Below are 20,716 nucleotides of genomic sequence, written 5' to 3'. Positions count from 1 at the left end.
TAATCTCCATCATATCTACAATTATGTTTCTAAAACATAATCATAGATTATTATATTCTTAGGATTCTTAGGTATTAATATGCCTAATACTATTTATGCTCTTTCTATTTTCTTGATTATTCATGTGGCAAATTTTACCAAAAACTCAAAAATAAATAATCAAAATAAATCATTTCATGTTTTGAAAAGAGGAAACACTGCCTAACTCTTTTATGAGATTAAGCTAACTTCAATTAAAAGTCAGATAAAAGCAGGGGAAACAATTACAGGCCAAACTTATTCATGAACATTGATGCAGAAATACTATAATATTATAACCAATACCACAATGTATGAAAAAGACCATATTTCATAAACAAAGTGGGTTTAACACCTTTTAAACTATTAATTTAACACATTTATGAGTTACTGGAGAAAGAGTAAAAGTGAAAGTGTTAGTTGCTCAGTCGTGTCTAACTCTTTGCGACCCCATGGACTGCAGTCCACCAGGCTCCTCTCTCCTTGGGATTCTCCAGGCATGAATACTGGAGGGGATTGCCATTCCATCCTCCAGGGGATGTTTACTTAATTAGATTATTTAAATTTAAGTGAAAGTCTCTCAGTCATGTCCAACTCTTTGTGACCCTATGGATTATACAGTCCATGGAATTCTCCAGGCCAGAATACTGGAGTGGGTAGCCTTTCCCTTCTCCAGAGGATCTTCCCAACCCAGGGAATGAACCAAGGTCTCCCAGATTGCAGGCAGATTTTTTACCAGCTAAGCCACAAGGGAAGAAAATTAAAATTTTCCTTTAGTTAAAATTTAAATACTTTAAAGCATTTAAATTGTTTATGAAAAGACTTAAAATTTTTTGTTTGTTTGTTTGTTTTCTAGTTCATTAGTTTCTGATCTCAGCTTTATATTATCCTTCCTTCCACTTGCTTGGGTTTATTTTAATTCACAATTTTTTTTTTTCAGTGTGTTTAATCAGCTGCTTAATTCTTCCATTGAGTATTTTATTTCAATGACTATACTTTTCAGTGCTAGATATTTTATGTGGTCTTCTTTAAAATCTGTCTGCCTTTTTTTTTTTCCATAGTGGCTCATTCCTTTCTTATTTTGTTTTGTTTTTTTCAATTCTTTCATGTCTTTAAGAACTTTTAGTAATTACTCTATGGTCTCCATTAGATGGTTCCATTTTCTGAAATTCTTGGAGATTTAATTAAATTCTTTATTGTGGGTGCCCACATCAATAACCTCAGATATGCAGATGACACCACCCTTATGGCAGAAAGTGAAGAAGAACTAAAGAGCCTCTTGATGAAGGTGAAAGAGGAGAGTGAAAAACTTGGCTTAAAGCTGAACATTCAGAAAACTAAGATCATGGCATCCAGTCCCATCACTTCATGGCAAATAGATGGAGAAACAGTGGAAACAGTGTCAGACTTTATTTTTGGGGCTCCAAAATCACTGCAGATGGTGATTGCAGCCATGAGATTAAAAGATGCTTACTCCTTGGAAGGAAAGTTATGACTAACCTAGACAGCATATTGAAAAGCAGAGACATTACTTTGTCAACAAAGGTCCATCTAGTCAAGGCTATGGTTTTTCCAATGGTCATGCATGGATGTGAGAGTTAGACTATAAAGAAAGCTGAGTGCTGAAGAATTGTTGCTTTTAAATTGTGGTGTTGGAGAAGACTCTTGAGAGTCCCTTGGACTGCAAGGAGATCCAACCAGTCCATTCTAAAGGAGATCAGTCTTGAATATTCATTGGAAGGTCTGATGCTGAAGCTGAAACTCCAATACTTTGGCCACCTGATGCAAAGAGCTGACTCATTTGAAAAGACCCTGATGCTGGGAAAGATTGAAGGCAAGAGGAGAAGGGGATGACCGAGGATGAGATGGTTGGATGGCATCACCGACTTGATGGACATGTTTGGGTGGACTCCGGGAGTTGGTGATGGACAGGGAGGCCTGGCGTGCTGAGGTTCATGGGGTCGCCAAGAGTCGGACACGACTGAGCAACTGAACTGAACACTCACTTATGGTTGAATTTTTTTCTATGTGTTTTGTAATTTTGAATTGTAAGCTAATCTTCAAGGGGACTTTAAGAAAATCTCTAGTGCTTGATTTTAGAGTATTTTCTTCAGTGCACTTTTGCATTTTTCCCCCAAGGACCCAAAGGGTATTTATTACCAGTGTAAAAAATGATTATGTTAATTTCTTTTATATATCTGTGCTAATCAGATAGTATAATTTAAACTTCAAATACTCGAGTGGTGCTGGCTCATAGTTTTCAAAAAAAATTCCTAGTGTAAAAATATTTTTTTCAACCCTGAGCCCAGACCAAATCAGATGTACTTCTCTTTGACTTCTCTCTGTGCCAGTGGGTGAATTTTTAAATCCTCCTTTTCATTAAGTGAAATTCTTTGAAAATCTCAGCCTGTCTCTTTATCCACAAGGATATAAAAATACAAACTCTACAATACCAAGCCTGGCTTCCTCCTTCCGTGAGGATGGTCAGGCTGCACAAGTATTCACTTTTTGCTCCTTTTTTTTAAGCTCCCTTTATACTTCTTACCCTCTTTAAGGGTCACCTCTCATTATCGAATGTTTGTAGTAGAAGCATTTTCAGGACACCTAGTCCACAACATTGTTAGCCCCAAAATTCCCTCAAAGAGTTTTTGCTAGAATCAAATGAGAGCTTAGATGTAGAAGTGCTTTGAACGCTAATGAGAGTTTATGACTCCTAAAAAGATGTGCTTATTAAGAATCTTAATTTGAAAAATAACTCTCTTATAGTCTAGGTTAACTTGCTTTTCTTTTTTTCCCCCAAACCCTCAATTTAGGGATGCACTTCTTTTGATCCAGTGGAACATAAGAGCTTTCATAGCTGTGAAGAGCTGGCCTTGGATGAGGCTCTTCTTCGAGATCAAACCTCTTGTTAGATCTGCTGGAATGGGAAAGGAGGGAGCTGGACTGAAGGAAGAGTGTATGCAGCTGCAAAAAGCCTTGGAGAAGTCAGAATCTCAGAGGGAGGAGCTGAAATCAAAGCAAGTCTCCCTCCTCCAGGAAAAGAATGATCTGCTTCTTCAGCTGCAGGCTGTGAGTGGCCCCGCCATTTCTTCTTCAAATCAAGTTTCTAATTAGATTCCCTTGTTTGGCAGGCAGTGTTGACTTGAAAAAATAGAGACACGTGCTTTTCGAGTACTATAGGATTTCATCCAACACAGACAATGGAAACACTTAACGAGACACCCTGTTTTATAGTGAAGTGATTTCATTGGGAAGATGCCTTTGAAAAGGGGATGGATTTTATTAGATAGATTTTAAACTGTGTAAACATATAAATCTATCTTGGGAGCCAGGAAGCTCTTGATCTTAATTTAAATTCTGTAGGTAGCAGGAAACCCATTAGTAAATCAAAAGGTAGGATTTTAGTAGGTCCTGAGAAAAGCTTTACTGAGATCTTCAGGATTATTGCAGTATGCCCCTAACTGGTTTTCCTGATTTTGATCTCCCTATTTGCCCTTCCCCAGTCCAAATCAACATTATAATCAGTTGAGTTCTTAAAACAGCAGTATTCAACCTTGACTTTGCCTCAAACTCATTTGTGAAACACTAGCAATTAAAAGAAAGATGCCTAGACTTGAATCTCAGATATTTGGGTTAAACAGGCCCTGTGTGGGTCCAAATCATCTGTATGGGGGATTCTGATATCCAGTCAGGATTAAGAACCTCTGCCTTGAACAAATATCATGTTGCTTCCCTGATGAACAAACTTCAGATCAAAGAATATCTGAACTCGGCCTTGGCATCTGAGCCTCCTTCCCCAATCTGATGCTGAAGTGCCATTCAGTTCAGTTCATTTCAGTCGTTCAGTCGTGTCCAACTCTTTGCAACCCCATGGACTGCAGAACACCAGGCTTCCCTGTCGATCACTAACTCCTGGAGCCTACTCAAACTCATGTTGATTGAGTCAGTGATGCCATCTAACCATCTCATCCTCTGTCATCCCTGTCTCCTGCTGCCTTCACTTCTTCCCAGCATCAGGGTCTTTTCAAATGAGTGAGCTCTTCGCATCACATGGCCAAAGTATTGGAGTTTTAGCTTCAGCATCAGTCGTTCCAATGAACATTCAGGACTGATTTCTTTAGGATTGACTGGTTGGATCTCCTTGCAGTCCAAGGGCCTCTCAAGAGACTTCTCCAACACCACAGTTCAAAAGCATCAATTCTTCAGAGCTCAGCTTTTCTTTATAGTCCAACTCTCACATCCATACATGACTACTGGGAAAACCATAGCTTTGACAAGATGCACCTTTGTTGGTAAAGTGATGTCTCTGCTTTTTAATATGCTGCCTAGGTTTGTCATAGCTTTTCTTCCAAGGAGAAGCATCTTTTAATTTCATGGCTACAGTCACCATCAGCAGTGATTTTGGAGCCCCCAAAAATAAAGTCTGTCACTGTTTCCACTGTTTCCCCATCTATTTGCCAGGAAGTGATGGGACCAGATGCCATGATCTTAGCTTTATGAATGTAGAGCTTTAAGCCAACTTTTTCACTTTCCTCTTTCACTTTCATCAAGAAGCTCTTTAGATCTTCTTTGCTTTCTGCCATAAGGATGGTGTCATCTACATATCTGAGGTTATTGATATTTCTCCTGGCAATCTTGATTCCAGCTTGTGCTTCATCCAGCCAGGCATTTCACATGATATACTCTGCATGTAAGTTAAATAAGCACGGTGACAATATACAGCTTTGACATACTCCTTCCCTGATTTGGAACTAGTCTGTTGTTCCATGTCCAGTTCTAACTGTTGCTTCCTGACCTGCATACAAATTTCTCAGGAGGCAGGTCAGGTGGTCTGGTATTCCCATCTCTTTAAGAATTTTCCAGTTTGTTGTGATCCACACAGTCAAAGGCTTTGGTATCGTCAATAATGCAAAAATAGATGTTTTTCTGGAACTCTTTTGCTTTTTCGATGATTCAGTGAATGTTGGCAATTTGATCTCTGATTCCTTTGCTAAATCCAGCTTGAATATCTGGAAGTTCATGGTGCACATACTATAAAAGCCTGGCTTGAAGAATTTTGAGCATTACTTTGCTAGCATGTGAGATGAGTACAATTGTGCGGTAGTTTGAGCATTCTTTGGCATTGCCTTTCCTTGGGATTGGAATGAAAACTGACCTTTTCCAGTCCTGTGGTCACTGCTGAGTTTTCCAAATTTACTGGCACATTGAGTGCAGCACTTTCACAGCATCATCTTTCAGGATTTGAAATAGCTCAGCTGGAATGCCATCACCTCCACTAGCTTTGTTCGTAGTGATGCTTCCTAAGGCCCATTTGACTTCGCATTCCAGGATGTCTGTCTCTAGGTGAGTGATCACACCATTGTAGTTATCTGGGTCGTGAAGCTCTTTTTTGTACAGTTCTTCTGTGTATTCTTGCCACCTCTTCTTAATATCTTCTGCTTCTGTTAGGTCCATACCATTTCTGTCCTTTATCGAGCCCATGTTTGCATGAAATGTTCCCTTGGTATCTCTGATTTTCTTGAAGAGATCTCTGTCTTTCTATTGTTTTCCTCTATTTCTTTGCATTGATCCCTGAGGAAGGCTCTCTTATCTCTGCCTTGTATTCTCTGGAACTCTGCATTCAGATGGGTGTATCTTTCCTTTTCTCCTTTGCCTTGCCCTTCTCCTCATTTCACAGCTATTTGTAAGGCCTCCTCAGACAATAATTTTGCCCTTTTGCATTTGTTTTTCTTGGGGATGGTCTTGATTACTGTCTCCTATACAGTGTCACAAACCTCCATCCATAGTTCTTCAGGCACTGTGTCTATCAGATATAATCCTTTGAATCTATTTGTCACTTCCACTGTATAGTCGTAAGGGATGTGATTTAGGTCATACCCGAATGGTCTAATGGTTTTCCCTACTGTCTTCTATTTAAGTCTGAATTTAAGTCTGAGACAGAACTGTGTTGAGTGTCTCCTGAGGAGGTCTGGCTCAGCAGTGGCCTGCTGCAGGGGCAGGGGCTCTGGGTGCAGTAGACCTGGGTGTGGCATAAGCCCTCTTGGAGGAGGTCACCATTAACCCACCATAGAGCCACCAGAACTTACACAGAATTGGGGAAACAGACTCTTGGAGGGCACAAGCAGAACCTTGTGTGCACCAGGACCCAGGAGAAAGGAGCAGTGACCCCACAAGAGACTGACCCAGTCTTGCCCGTGAGTGTCCAGGAGTCTCTGGCAGAGGCATGGGTCAGCGGTAGCCTGCTGCAGGGTTGGGGGCACTGAGTGTAGCAGTACATGCATGGGACCTTTCGAAGGAGGTGGACATTATCTTCATTACCTCCACCATAGTTTGCCTCAGGTCAAATAACAGGGAGGGAACACAGCCCCACCCCTCAACAGAAAATTGGATTAAAGATTTACTGAGCATGCCCCAATAAAGTAAAGTAATGCTCAAAATTCTCCAAGTCAGGCTTCAACAGTATGTGAATCCTGAAATTCCAGATGTTCAAGGTGGATTTAGAAAAGGCAGAGGAGCCAGAGATCAAATTGCCAACATCCATTGGATCATCAAAAAAGCAAGAGAGTTCCAGAAAAACACCTACTTCTGCTTTATTGACTATGCCAAAGCCTTTGACTATGTGGATCACAACAAACTGTGGAAAATTCTGAAAGAGATGGGAATACCAGACCACCTGACCTGCCTCCTGAGAAATCTGTGTGCAGGTCAGGAAGCAACAGTTAGAACTGGACATGGAACAACACACTGGTTACAAATAGGGAAAGGAGTACATCAATGCTGTATATCGTCACCCTGTTTATTTAACTTATATGCAGAGTACATCATGAGAAATGCTGGGCTGGAGGAAGTACAAGCTGGAATCAAGATTGCTGGGAGAAATATCAATAACCTCAGATATGCAGATGACACCACCTTTATGGCAGAAAGCAAAGACGAACTAAAGAGCCTCTTGATGAAAGTGAAAGAGGAGAGTGAAAAAGTTGGCTTAAAGCTCAACATTCAGAAAACAAAGATCATGGTATCTGGTCCTATCACTTCATGGCAAATAGATGGGGAAACCGGAAACAGTGACAGACTTTATTTTTGGGGGCTCCAAGATCACTGCAGATGGTGGCTGCAGCCAAGAAATTAAAAGACCCTTTCTCCTCGGAAGAAAAGTTGTGACCCACCTAGACAGCATATTAAAAAGCAGAAACATTACTTTGCCAACAAAAGTCCGTCTAATCAAAGCTATGGTTTTTCCAGTGGTCATGCATGGATGTGAGAGTTGGAGTATTAAGAAAGCTGAGTGCCAAAGAATTGATGCTTTTGAACTGTGGTGTTGGAGAAGACTCTTGAGAGGCCCTTGGACTGCAAGGAGATCTAACCAGTCCACCCTAAAGGAGATCAGTCCTGAGTATTCATTGGAAGGACTGATGCTGAAGCTGAAACTCCAATACTTTGGCCACCTGATGTGAAGAACTGACTCATTTGAAAAGACCCTGATGCTGGCAAAGATTGAAAGCAGGAGGAGAAGGGGACGACAGAGGGTGAGATGGTTAAATGGCATCACCGACTCAATGGACATGAGTTTGAGTAAACTCCAGGCGTTGGCGATGGACAGGGAAGCCTGGTGTGCTGCAGTCCATGGGATCACAAAGAGTTGGACAACAAAGGTTTGTCTAGTCAAGGCTATGGTTTTTCCTGTGGTCATGTATGGATGTGAGAATTGGACTGTGAAGAAAGCTGAGCGCCGAAGAATTGATGCTTTTGAACTGTGGTGTTGGAGAAGACTCTTGAGAGTCCCTTGGACTGCAAGGAGATCCAACCAGTCCATTCTGAAAGAGATCAGCCCTGGGATTTCTTTGGAAGGAATGATGCTAAAGCTGAAACTCCAGTACTTTGGCCACCTCATGCGAAGAGTTGACTCCTTGGAAAAGACCCTCATGCTGGGAGGGATTGTGGGCAGGAGGAGAAGGGGATGACAGAGGATGAGATGGCTGGATGGCATCACTGACTCAATGGACGTGAGTCTGAGTGAACTCCAGGAGTTGGTGACGGACAGGGATGCCTTGCGTGCTGTGATTCATGGGGTGGCAAAGAGTCGAACACGACTGAGCGACTCAACTGAACTGAGCATGGCTCCGCCTATCAGAATAAAGCCCAATTTCCCCCTCAGTCAGTCTCTCCCATCAGGGAGCTTCCATAAGTTTCTTACCTTCTCCATCAGAGGCAGACAGACTGAAAGCCACAATCACAGAAAACTAACCAATCTGATCACATGGACCAGTTTTGTCTAACTCAGTGGAACTATGAGCCATGCCGTGTGGGGCCACCCAAGATGGACGGGTCATGGTGCAGAGTTCTGACAAAATGTGATCCGCTGGACAAGGGGATGGCAAACCACTTCAGCATTCTTGCCTTGAGAACCCCATAAACAGTATGAAAAGGCAAAAAGAGGACACTGAAAGATGAACTCCCCAGGTTGGTAGGTGCCTAATATGTTACTGGAGATCAGTGGAGAAATAACTCCAGAAAGAATGAAGAGACGACGCCAAAGCAAAACCAACATCTAGTTGTCGATGTGACTGGTGATGGAAGTAAAGTCTGATAGTGTAAAGAGCAATATTGCATAGGAATCTGGAATGTTAGGTCCATGAATCAAGGCAAATTGCAAGTGGTCAAATAGGTGATGGCAAGAGTGAACATAGACATTTTAGGGATCAGCAAACTAAAATGGACTGGAATGGGTGAATTTGACTCAGATGACCATTGTATCTACTACTGTGGGCAAGAATCCCTTAGAAGAAATGGAGTAGCCACCATAGTCAACAGAAGAGTCTGAAATGCAATACTTGCAGTCTCATAAATGACAGAATGATCTCTGTTTCCAAGGCAAACCATTCAATATCACAGTAATCCAAGTTTATGCCTTGACCAGTAATGCTGATTAAGCTGAAGATGAACGGTTCTATGAAGACCTACAAGACCTTCTAGAACTAACACCCAAAAAAGGTGTCCTCTTCATTATAGGGGACCAGAATGGAAAAGTAGGAAGTCAAGAAATACCTAGAGTCACAGGCAAATTTGGCCTTGGAGTACAGAATGAGGTGTGGCAAAGGCTAACAGAGTTTTGCCAGGAGAACACACTGGTCATAGCAAACACCCTCTGCCCACAACACAAGAGAAGACTCTACACATGGACATCACCAGATGGTCAGTACTGAAGTCAGATTGATTATATTCTTTGTAGCCAAAGATGGAGAAGCTCTATACAGTCAGCAAAAATAAGACCAGGAGCTGACTGTGGCTCAGATCATGAACTCCTTGTTGCCAAATTCAGACTTAAATTGAAATGCCATTACTCATTTCCTTTTATTAATATTCCTCTTCTCTAGCTACCCAGACCGCTGTTATCCCCAAACATTCCAAAGCCAGGTATGAAATTATATCCATCTTTATTGTATTCTTTACCCCACTTAGAACAGTACTAAGTTGAAAAAAAAATACTGGATTCAAATACAACTATATAAATAGAAGTTTTGCTTGCTGTTTGGACTTATTGAAAACAGAGAAAATTTAGTAATTTTAGACTAACCCAGGTTATTCTTTTCTTTTGGGGCTGTGCTACCCATTGATCTTTCAATAGGCCATGTTTTATATGAGAATTTACACTCAGACTCACACTTCTGATACATATTTATCATAACAGTGGTTCTAGAACTTTAGTGTTTATCAGCCTCATCTAGGATTCTTGTTAGAACTACAAATTCCTGGGCCCCACTCAAACCTACATTAAGATCCATACTGTGAGAATCACAGCTTGTAATGTCATATTTTGTCTGGCTTATGAGAAAGGCAGGTTTGAATAAGAGAAATACAGTTTTGAGTAAGAGTAAGGTAAGTTTGAATAGAAGAAAGGCAGGTTTGAATAAGACCCGGCCTCCTAGTTTTCATCATTCTTCCTCTCAGCAAAGAGAGTGGCCAGTGCTACTTGGGCTGATGTAGGGATAGAAAAGGACCCGACTTTTGAAGTAAGCGGAGGGTAAAATTCTGGGATATATGATCAAAGAGCATAGGAAATACATTAAGCCAATTCCAGGGCAAATCCAGGAAGGCTGAGATGGATTCAAATTGTAATTAATTTAAAAAGCTGAATTGACTATGAAATATTTTATTATTGTTGATTTTTAAGAAACACAGCTCAATACAGTACAAATCAAGGAAACCAGGATTCTTTTAAAATCATTCACTAACTCAAAACTGAGTGAACCCATTTCAATTAGCACTGCAAGTACATGAGAAAATTACTACAGGGGAAAGGATGTCCCTGCTGTTAAACTGTTACACCACTGCTTGTCTGGCTTTAGACACGCTGTCATGTTTAATGAGGGATCGATGATGGTCGATTGGATTGTCCTCTTCATCTGGTGATGGTGACAGGTCCTATACACATGCTGAATGGAAGAGAGCAAACAGCTGTTCTGCTTGTCAACTGGGGTGAACTGAGATCAAATGTCCCCCTTGTTGCTCAAGCATTGGAACTTCTCTGATTTGCATGAATTCTTTTGCTTCCATATTTTTATTTTTACTTAGCCCTTCTCTTGGTCTTCAGTGATGTTGGAGATTCACTATACTATACATCTCCCATCTGTGCCTCGTTGAGCCCCACTTGTTGGACAGATAGGATGATAGCCAGAAAACAGTAGCCTGGATTTTTGGTTTTTTTCTGCTCTTGGTCTAAGTAGATGCAACAATTTATGCCAAGTAACTAGTTAGGTAATAGGTTACCAAAATTGCAGAGGATGGATGAGGTCTAGAGATGGAAGATAGAGATATGAGTGAAGTTATGTCTCAACAAGACCTACAGTAATTAAGAACTTGCTCACAGAGAACAGGTTTCATTTAGCCTCTAAATGGAGACAAATGAGAGGAGTTCAAAGTTACAAAAGGTGCTTTTGTAGCAAAAGGACTCAGCCCCTTCCTTTTTGACTTAGTCCATAACACCTAAACGATGGGCCTCTCAGCAAGGGTTGAAAGCGGTATGTTTGAAAAGATAAAAGGGAGGAGGATTTTGTACTCTTTGTGTATAACTTGTGAAATTTACTGCTGGCAGAACCATTGAGAAAAAGATTTTAGTTGGAAATAATAGTGAAACCTAGTTAGTAATGTGCAAGGAACTTCATGAATTCTAAATTCAACCTGTGAATAATATACAGCCCAGCTGTATTTATTAGAAGATGTTTATATACTAAACAAGTGCATCAGGACCCTTATAATAATATGATAAATATTCTATTGTCTGAGGGGACAGACCTTTCCTCAAAGACTGTATTCTGAGCAGGTACCACCCTCAAACTATAATGCCCACAGGGATGCTTCCAGTAGCTGTGATTTAATCAGCACACTGCTGATTTTTGGAGGCATGTTAGCTCCTTTAGGCCACTAGGATTCTATTAAGTGCTTTAGAAGAGGTAATCTAATCTACTGAATGGCCTGAAAGATTGAAAGCACCTCCAAACACAAGCAACTCCTCCACTTGTCAACAATAGGATTGGGGAACTGGGAATATTATTTCAACTGCTTAGGAAAGATAGGTGAAAGTGCTGGACAGAGGGCAGGCAATTATCTCTTTGCTATGTGTTAAGCAGCATTTCTCCTGGCTGATAAATTACTTCCAGCTGTTGGCAACAATTTTCTCCTCATCATGGCAGGAGCGAGAGACCCTGGCAAATGTTGAAGAGCAGTGCGAGCTGCTGATTAAATCCAAGATCCAGCTGGAGGCCAGCGTCAAGGCGCTGTCTGCGCGGGTGGAGGAAGAAGAGGAGATAAATTCCAAGCTGACTGCCAGGGGGCAGAAACTTGAAGATGAATGTTCTGAGTTGAAGAAAGAAATCGATGACCTGGAAACACTATTGGCGAAGTCACAGAAGGAGAAGCATGCTACAGAGCTCAAGGTACTTTTTCTATGATGTCAGGAAGGTCTAGATGCCTGAATTCCACACTTCCAATCGGGCTCTGGAACCAGGCTTGCTTTGTTTAAATTAATGAACATAGTGGTCTGCAATTTTATGGGCCTGGAAGTCAGAACTGGCATCGAATGAGGACCTAATTCAAATTTCCAGCTTGAATTTATGGAACCCTACTTAATCTCCCAAATGAAACATTTTCATTTGTTCTGATCTTATTGCATCTGAAATCTGATAGAAAGAGTAAAACAGTTTTACTGGGCCTCTAAGAATTATTTTTTGGAAGGAGAGGGAGCAGGATGCAGCTTACTTAAAGGTGGTTTGGTATGCATCTTAGTCCCCACCTCGGTTGTTGATTTGGTGTTGACCTTCAGATGTCATTTCAATTCCAGCTAAAACTTTTTTTTGTTTTCTTTGAGGTTTTTAACTTGTGTATCTGTATATAGACTGAAGTTAGCTAAGGAATCTGTATCAAACATTTGATTGAAAAAAGCCTCTAGAATAATACCGTAATTTTGGCAGATGATTAAATAGCAACTCTTGTACATCAGTCCCTTTCATAAAAAGCCAATGGGCCTGATATAAATGGCTTCCATTTTTGCCTATTTTATCCACTAGACCTCTTCTCTAACTGCCACTTTCTTAGGATCTTGAGGCACAACAAGATTAACGTGTGCCCTGAATACTCAAAAGAAAGCTAAATTACCTTTAGTGTGGTGTTCTTGTTATACAACAGCATGACACTGAAAACTGGCCGTCTGTGGACCCATGCTGATAATATTTGATTAACCAGAACACCCCATTCCCTGACTATGAGAGATAACAGATCATTTGTGTTTGTGTATAAAAGAAAATGTGAATTTAGAGTTTTAAAACGTCCAACAGAAATTTGGCTACATGTGATTCCTTACGATGGTGGATATGTCATGAGATTTTGGGTCCTAGAAAAGAGAGGAGATGGCCCTTTGTGTTTATGCCCCTGCTTCCAGGAGCGGTTCTCACGGTGCTGTTGTCTTCTCCCAGCAGGTCAAGAACCTGCTTGAGGAGGTGGAGTCTCTCAATGAGGATGTGAGCAAACTGCATCGAGCAGCCAGGGCTGCACAGGAGACCCACCAGCAGACCCTGGAGGACTTGCGCAACGAGGAGGAGAAAGTCCACACCCTGAGCAAGGCCAAGTTGACGCTGGAGCAGCGAGTGAATGAGGTCAGTAGTGATATGTTTGCCTAGTTAGCTGCCTGTCTACATCTATAGAAACCTTCACTTTTTACTTAGTTAATTTATCTTGACATTTTCATGAAAACTTAGTAGCATGGTTCATTTCCCTCATTATTTAGAAACAGAGGTGAACCGCTACAGTGGAAGAGAGGCCCCAGTATGTGTTCTGTCTGTTGTTAAATGAAACTTTCGTAACAACCCTGGGCAGTGGGAGAATACTGAGATGAATCGTGAGGTGGGAGCACTCTACATGACTGACTTCCCCACAGAAGCTGGTGTTTGCCCCGCTAATGTGCTGGTGCTCCATCTGATGCTAGCACTGAAGGATTGCTTAAAGGCCCCATGTCTCCAGCAGTGCACTGAGGTTTGTTATAGAGGAAAGATATGTAAGTCACAAGCTGTGTTCTACCAATGCTATCGGAATATACTTGTAAGATTCTGGAGATGCTGCTTCTGTTCTGCTTCCAAAACCCTGTGAAATAAAGATGTTTCAGACCAGTCTCAGTGGGTAGGTTCATCACTCTCCCTGTCTCTTACCCAGCTGACAAGAGTGTATGCATTCGCTGTTTTATTAGTCCCCAAAGCTTAGCTTTTATAAAATTGCTGGCAAGTGTGTTTTTTTTTGGTTTTTTTTTGTTTTCTTATTATCTGCTTCTTGTTCCTCGTGCCTCTCTATCAATTTTCCTCTGTTACCTATTAGTTGTCTCACTTCTCTTCCTGTTTCCATGGATATATATTTTACAAAGCCTCAATATGGCAATTTGTTGGTGTGTGCACACAACACACACACACTCTCACACATGTATTTTCACACATTTGCTCTCTCCTAGAGTTCATTTATTTTTTGGTTTTGCATACACCTTCCAGAAATTCTCCCTTCTCCCCTATTTGAATTTTATATCTTTCGCTGCTTACAGGAAATAGCTTCTATTGTGGGAATGTTAATATATCAATGAAAAATAGCCATATTATAACTATTATTTTGCCTCCTGCTAAACTGACCTCAATATCATTGTTGGCAACACTAATCTGGACAGAACTGTAGTATTTTGGCCTTCTGGTACCTTGCTGGAGGTACCAGAAGATGACATACTGCTATGGACCAGAGAGGGTACCAGGGTGGTGAAGGAGAATATGGAAATTATCTTGTGTGAGGTGCGTTTGAAATGGTCAGTGATGCTGAGTTGGGAGACTCAGGACAGCTGCCTAATATTCATGAATGGTCACGTGGAGACAGATTTGCTTGGTGTTGCTCCAGGGAGCAGAGCCTAGATTTGTGGGACGGATTTACAGGGACTATTTTGGCTTCTTACGAAGAAGTACTCCTGAGTAAATGGACTTATCCACCCATGAAATGAGCTGCCATGTGAAGAAGTGAGCTTCTCATCACTGGAAAGCTATCAAATAGGGTCTCACTGGGCATTTATTATTTGTTTTTTCTGTATTCTAGAGCACGTATTCCTTAATCTCTAAAGATTTCCTTTGTCACTGACTTCTAGATTCTTTTGTAATCCCACTGATGTGTGCAACATTTATTTTAAAATATCTACATAACTGGGCATCGTTTACAGACTATGCTTATATTTTTCTTTCTTTTTCCAGAAGGTAAGTGGTTAAAGAACACATCTGTAAAGTATAAACTTAACCTATATATTGGGCTCAATAACATCTCCTTTTGTCAGCTTGAGGGTGCCCTTGAGCAGGAGAGCAAAGCAAGAATGAACTGTGAGAAGGAAAAGTGCAAAGTGGAGGGCGAGTTAAAGCTGAACCAGGAGAGCATGGACGACCTGGAGAGCAGGCAACTGCAACTAGCAGAAAAGCTGAGGAGGTGAGCCACCTTTCTGTGGACACGCAATTCTGGGAGACCTTATATTGAAGGAGACAGTTCTCTCACGGTGTTTATCCCAGTGACCCTAGGGCCAGATATCTCAAGACCTGCAGGGGAGGTTAAAAAGGATAACAAGCCTAGGAAGTTGAGGGTTTTTTATTTTTTGCTAGACTTTATGAGATTACTCTTCTTTTTATAATTATATAATAACCTACAAGAAAGTGATTGAAAAGTCTGACTAGCAGATGTGAATGAAAGGTGTAAGACATAGCAGATGCAAATTATTAGAATTTGAAGTTACAAGTCAAAAAATAAAAGTGGCTCACTTCGTTTACTCATGAGATCAAGGGCTTAAAGTAAAAAAATCAAAAATAAATTCTAATATGAAGTCCATATACCCTCTGATCATTTTTAAAAACAAAACAAAACTTATATGCCAGATGTAACTTCATTAGACATTTATACAACTTTTTTGGTCTAGTAATTTACTTTTTAAGTATTAAACTTTAAAATTGAAAGCATGATCAAAATGAATACACCTTCAGTTCACGCAGACTCCCAAGGAGTTCAGGGCAAGATGGCCCTATCAGTTGAATTTCATTATTCAGTGAAACAGACTTTCTTACCTTGTCCCTTTTGTCTCCCTCTGTTTAGCTAGACTTTCTTCTAACAACTAGGGATTTTCAAGTTATTTGAAATAAATAAGAAAGGGAAACAGTGAAATCTAAGAGTAAGATAAGGCCTGTCTGAAGTGGAGAGCACACTGGTTGTGGCACCCACAGTGAAGAAGAGAATCAGTGAGCAGCTATGAGCTTCTGGTTTTCCCTTCTGTGTATACGAGTTTCCATGATACATGCTTGTGGTCAGACTGGATTAATAGCCTATCAATAAGTTACTAAACTTGATAGGTGTTTGTAGACTTGATTAATAGCTTATCAATAACTTATTGAACTTGATAGGTGTTTGGAAAAGATGAAATAAGTAACCCTATGAATGTAGTGGAACAGTGAAAGGCAAAATGATGATACAGTCCCTTCAGCATTTAATTATGAAGATTGTGTTTCAGTTTGGCAAAGTGAAATGATAACTCCATGTCCTTGTAGGCCACAGGTCAAAGAGCTCTGGCATTTTAGAAACCTGTGTTTTGAGGAAATTATGAATTTATTATACAACCTTTTCTTTAAATGGACCTGTGTATATATGAAAACTTAATATATGAAAATGTGGCATTTTAAAATGGTGATGAGAGGATAGAATACTTAATAAATAGTGCCAAGATTATTAGCTATTCATCTTATGAGATAAAAGTTAAATTTCTTCCTCATGCTATTCACACACACACACAATCCAGTTGCATTAAAGAATTAAATGCAAAAATAAAGCTATAAAATAATTAGAAGATGCAGCATTATTCACAATAGCCAAGATGTAGAAACAACCTAAATCCCTATTGAATGAATGAATGAATGAATGAAGAAAATGTGATGTATACATTTAATGGATTATTATTCAGCCACTTTTTAAAGGAATTCCTGCCCTTTGTGACAACAGGGATAAACCTGAAGGACTTTATGCTAAATTAAATGTCAGCCACAGAAGGACAAATGCTGCATGATTCCATTTATAGGAGGCATCTAAAAACAGTCAAACTCCTAGAAACAGAGAGTAGAATGGTGGTTGCCAGAGTCTGGGAGGCAGGGGAAATGCAGAGTTGCTGTTTAGTGGTTATAAAGCTTCCATTAGGCAAGATGACTGAGTCCTAGAGATCTGTGTGATGTTCTGCCTATAGTTAATATTGTATTGCACACTTAAATATTTGTTGAGAGGGAAGATCTCATGTTAAATGTTCTTCAGTTAAAAAAAACAATTAAAAGACAATATGGGTGGTAAGTCTTAGGAAATTGGCAGGCCAGACTTCCTGAATAAGTCACAAACCCCATCCAAAGGCATAAAAGGACTATGTTGATAAACCTGAAGTTAATACATCAACATTTTAAACATTTAGTGGCAAAAGCCAACATAAATGAAATTGGAACAAATTTGAAGCAGATACCAAAAAATAAATATCAAGAATATTAAAGGAAAATGTGTAATTCAATAATTAGATGAAAAACCTAACAGAAAAATGGACAAAGGACACAAGTGAGCAGGTCATTTGTTTTATTTTAAAATCCTCATAATTGATAACATGCTGTCATCACTAGTAAACAAGGACATTCATAATAAAACAGTGACACACTAGAAGTGTGCTAATATTAAATGTGAATGTAGAGAAATAACCTCACACTGCTATTGGGGGCCAAAGTTATAAGTTTTTAGATACATACCTATAACCGATGCAGCAATTCCCTGCTCAGTATCCACTCTAGAAACACTCACATGTACGCAAGGGTGCACAGCATTATTTATAAAAGTAAAATTTAGGGGGAAAACTCAGTGATTATTAATAGGGAAGTGAATAAGAAAACCACATAATATCTAAGTCATAGACTAGTATTTCACAGTTAATTTCTAAGTGAAGTCATCTATGTGTGGGCTTCCGTGCTGGCTCAGTGGTGAAGAATCTAACTGCCAAGCAGGAGACATAGGTTCAATCCCTGGATCAGAAAGATCCCCTTGAGAAGGAAATGGCAACCTACCCCAGTTTTCTTGCCTAGGAAAGCCCACGTAGAGAAATAACCTCAGGAGGAGGAGCCTGGCTAGCTGTAGTCTTTGGGGTCGCAAAAGAGTTAGACAAGACTTAGCAATGAAACAATAACAAATCTATGTGTAGGCCAAAGTGGAAAAATCTCTGTGTGTTATTGAGTTAAAAATGTTGTACAGGGACTTCCCGGGTGGTTCAGTGGTTAAGAATCTGCCTTGCAATGCAAGAGATGTGGATTCGATCCCTCGTTGGGGAACTGAGACCCAAATGCCACAGAGCACCTAAGCCTGGCACCACAACTACTGATCCCGTGTGCTCTGGAGCCTGTGAGCCACAGCTAGGAAGCTGCACTGCAGCAAAAGATTCCTAGTGCCACAACTAAGATTCAACACAGTCAAATAAAATAAATATTAAAAAATATGAAATTATAAATCTAAATGTATATAATATTATACCATTCCCAGTAAAGAAAATGAAACTATTTCTACTGATACATAAGCACAAACATATGTCAGTACTTAGAAAAATGTCCAGAAGGAGCCACATCAAATTGATTATGGTGGTTACCTCTAGGGAAGGAACAGAGGCTGGGTATAATAGCCAAGGAGACTTCCGCTCTAGATGTAATAGTTGAATTTTTACAATGAATGACTTCATATATTATTACAATAATTTGAAGACTATTTAAACAAAATGTTATTACTCTGAGCAATTTCATTTGACAACTCTTTCCCTAACAGGAAAGAATTAGAAATGAATCAGATGAGGTCGAAGGTGGAGAATGAGAAAAGCCTGGTGGCTCAGCTTCAGAAGACGGTTAAAGAGTTCCAGGTGATCATTTATCAAATCCCTATGTGTATCTGTAGTTCAATCCCTGGTTGATGACTGGTGCTTCAGTGACAAATGTTCTGCCAAGGTAGCCAGAACCCTAGCCAACGATCGACAGAAGCAGGAAAGAATGCTGGTTGAGAAGGTAACCTGGCATTCTACAGATAGGTGACTCTGGGGAATATTACTTAAGCTTAGATTTCCTTATCATGAAGATAGTAAAAACAAATAGCTAACATGTTGAATGTTTGACAAAAACTGGGCATTGTACTAAAACCCAGGACATCTATATTTTTACTCATTAATCTTCCTGACAACGTTTGAACTAAAATGTAACTACAGTTAAGTGGTAAGCTCAGTGCCTGACCCATGGTATGCATTCAGTATTAACAATTTAATTTTTTATGATGATTAGTCTTTGTAATTGTAAGACAGTTACACTGAAAATCTGTTTTATAGCTACTTGAAGACTCAAAACTTTATTTGATAATGGGCAGCTATTTATAAGTTTAGACTATGTGACTGTTTTATACTATATTACCACATTATGTTGTTCAGTTGCTAAGTCATGTCCATCTGTTTGCGACCCCATGGACTACAGCACACCAGACCTCCCTGTCCTTCACTCTCTTCTGGAGTTTGCTCAAACTCATAGGAAGTTGGTGCTGCTATCCAACCATCTCATCCTCTGTTGCCCTCTTTTCTTCCTGCCCTCAATTGAGTCAGCTCTTTGCTTCAGTACTTTGCCCAAAGTATTTGAGCTTTAGCTTCAGCATCAGTCCTACCAATGAATATGCAGGGTTGATTTCCTTTAGGATTGACTGGTTTGATCTCCCTGCAGTCCAAGGGATTCTCAAGAGTCTTCTCCACATTATAAAGTAATTTAAAACATATAATTCCTCACATATACATGGAGATGGGTTCTTTTCCTTTGGAGTTAGTTATCTCATTAATGTAACTATTACTCAAAATAATTTTGGAATTTTTTCCTGATTATTACTTTCTAAGACATTTGAGTCAAATACAGCCAGTCTCCCTGCTTTATGGATGTGCTTTCAGACAATATTTATCTTCAAGCAGTTGTCTATCATATTTACCAGACTTCTCTTCAAAAGATAGTTGATCCAAAAAAATGTTCAATTTATCCAAAATACAAACTTTCTTACCCTGATGACTTAAAATAATGTTCCAAAGATTATTTCTAAGGAAATGTTTCAGAAATGTTTGATCTGGTTAGAGTATTGTTTGAAATGAAGGTATTGTATCTCAAGATAACTAATTGTAAGGGGATCATGATTAGTTGGGTGTGGAAATCATAAATTTTTTAGCACCTCTGTCACAACTCATCCAGATTAGATACCCTTATTTATTTGATTCAGTCTAAAAAATTTAGCAAATTTTAGTTTCCTTTTAGCAATCATACTCTTACTTAATGGAAAGAAAAGTATATTCTAAAATATAAGTCATTCCTTTTTTCTTCTGCCCTAACCTACACCTAATTATTTAAGGTGATATTAATGACCATCATCAGTTTTACTGTCCTGTCCCACAATGATGCTATCAAGATTTGTAAAGCTATTTGCCCTTAACAGCAAAAGACATTTGGGCTCTGAGAATTCTTATCACTGCTCTTCTTTGTCTTGTAATTCTGCTTCTAATAATATCAGGTTACTACTCCAATTAATAATCCCATTCCTCCACCAATTTTAATTTGTTACTTCAACTTTCCTGCTACTTAAAATCACCTTCAGACTAAGAAATCAAGTAACCAAGTTTGTCAGAATTTGTATAAAATTAAATGGATGCTGTGTCTTATGAGTTAGCTGCTTGAACTCAGGGGTATTTAATCTGTTGATGAGATTTTAGCCAAAGTTGGCAATAGTTAAGGTTTTCAGGTAAATAAATTTCAGATACATGAGGTATTGTATATAAAATTCATCATGTTATTTTTTTATAAGCTCTCCTTAAAGTGTTTCCTTGTTATATGAAAGATATTTTCTAGTCCTTTGCAAAGTGCTCTTTATTAAAATGTCCTCCTCATGTATATAATCTAATGAGGTTGCTCATCACCATGGTCTGGGAAATTGGGAGGAATTACAAATTTTAATTCTGGTCTCGGTACTGCTTTGGAGCAAATTACTTAATTTCTCTGTATTCTATCTTCTTTAGCTATAAATGAGAACCAAAAGTGTTATGTTGTTTTGCTTAGTTTTGAGAAAAAAAAGTACAGTAGAG

The 20,716-nt window shown here is 39.5% G+C and overlaps 1 protein-coding gene across 1 annotated transcript in view; it reads left to right on the top strand.

The window, feature by feature from the left end:
• The window catches only part of LOC102272410 (myosin-15), a 100,989-nt gene that overhangs the window by 17,999 nt on the left and 62,274 nt on the right, over positions 1 to 20,716 (top strand). The window contains exons 8-12 of the mRNA XM_070357586.1: positions 2,832 to 3,087; positions 11,712 to 11,954; positions 12,990 to 13,169; positions 14,864 to 15,009; positions 18,394 to 18,484. Of these exons, the coding sequence (XP_070213687.1) occupies positions 2,832 to 3,087; positions 11,712 to 11,954; positions 12,990 to 13,169; positions 14,864 to 15,009; positions 18,394 to 18,484 (916 nt within the window). The remainder of the gene's footprint in view (positions 1 to 2,831; positions 3,088 to 11,711; positions 11,955 to 12,989; positions 13,170 to 14,863; positions 15,010 to 18,393; positions 18,485 to 20,716) is intronic.

The sequence above is a fragment of the Bos mutus genome, chromosome 1 (genome assembly GCF_027580195.1).
Source record: "Bos mutus isolate GX-2022 chromosome 1, NWIPB_WYAK_1.1, whole genome shotgun sequence".
NCBI lineage: Eukaryota > Metazoa > Chordata > Mammalia > Artiodactyla > Bovidae > Bos > Bos mutus.
The sequence above is the reverse complement of the archived record's forward strand: the minus strand, read 5'-3'. Positions and strand labels throughout refer to the sequence as shown.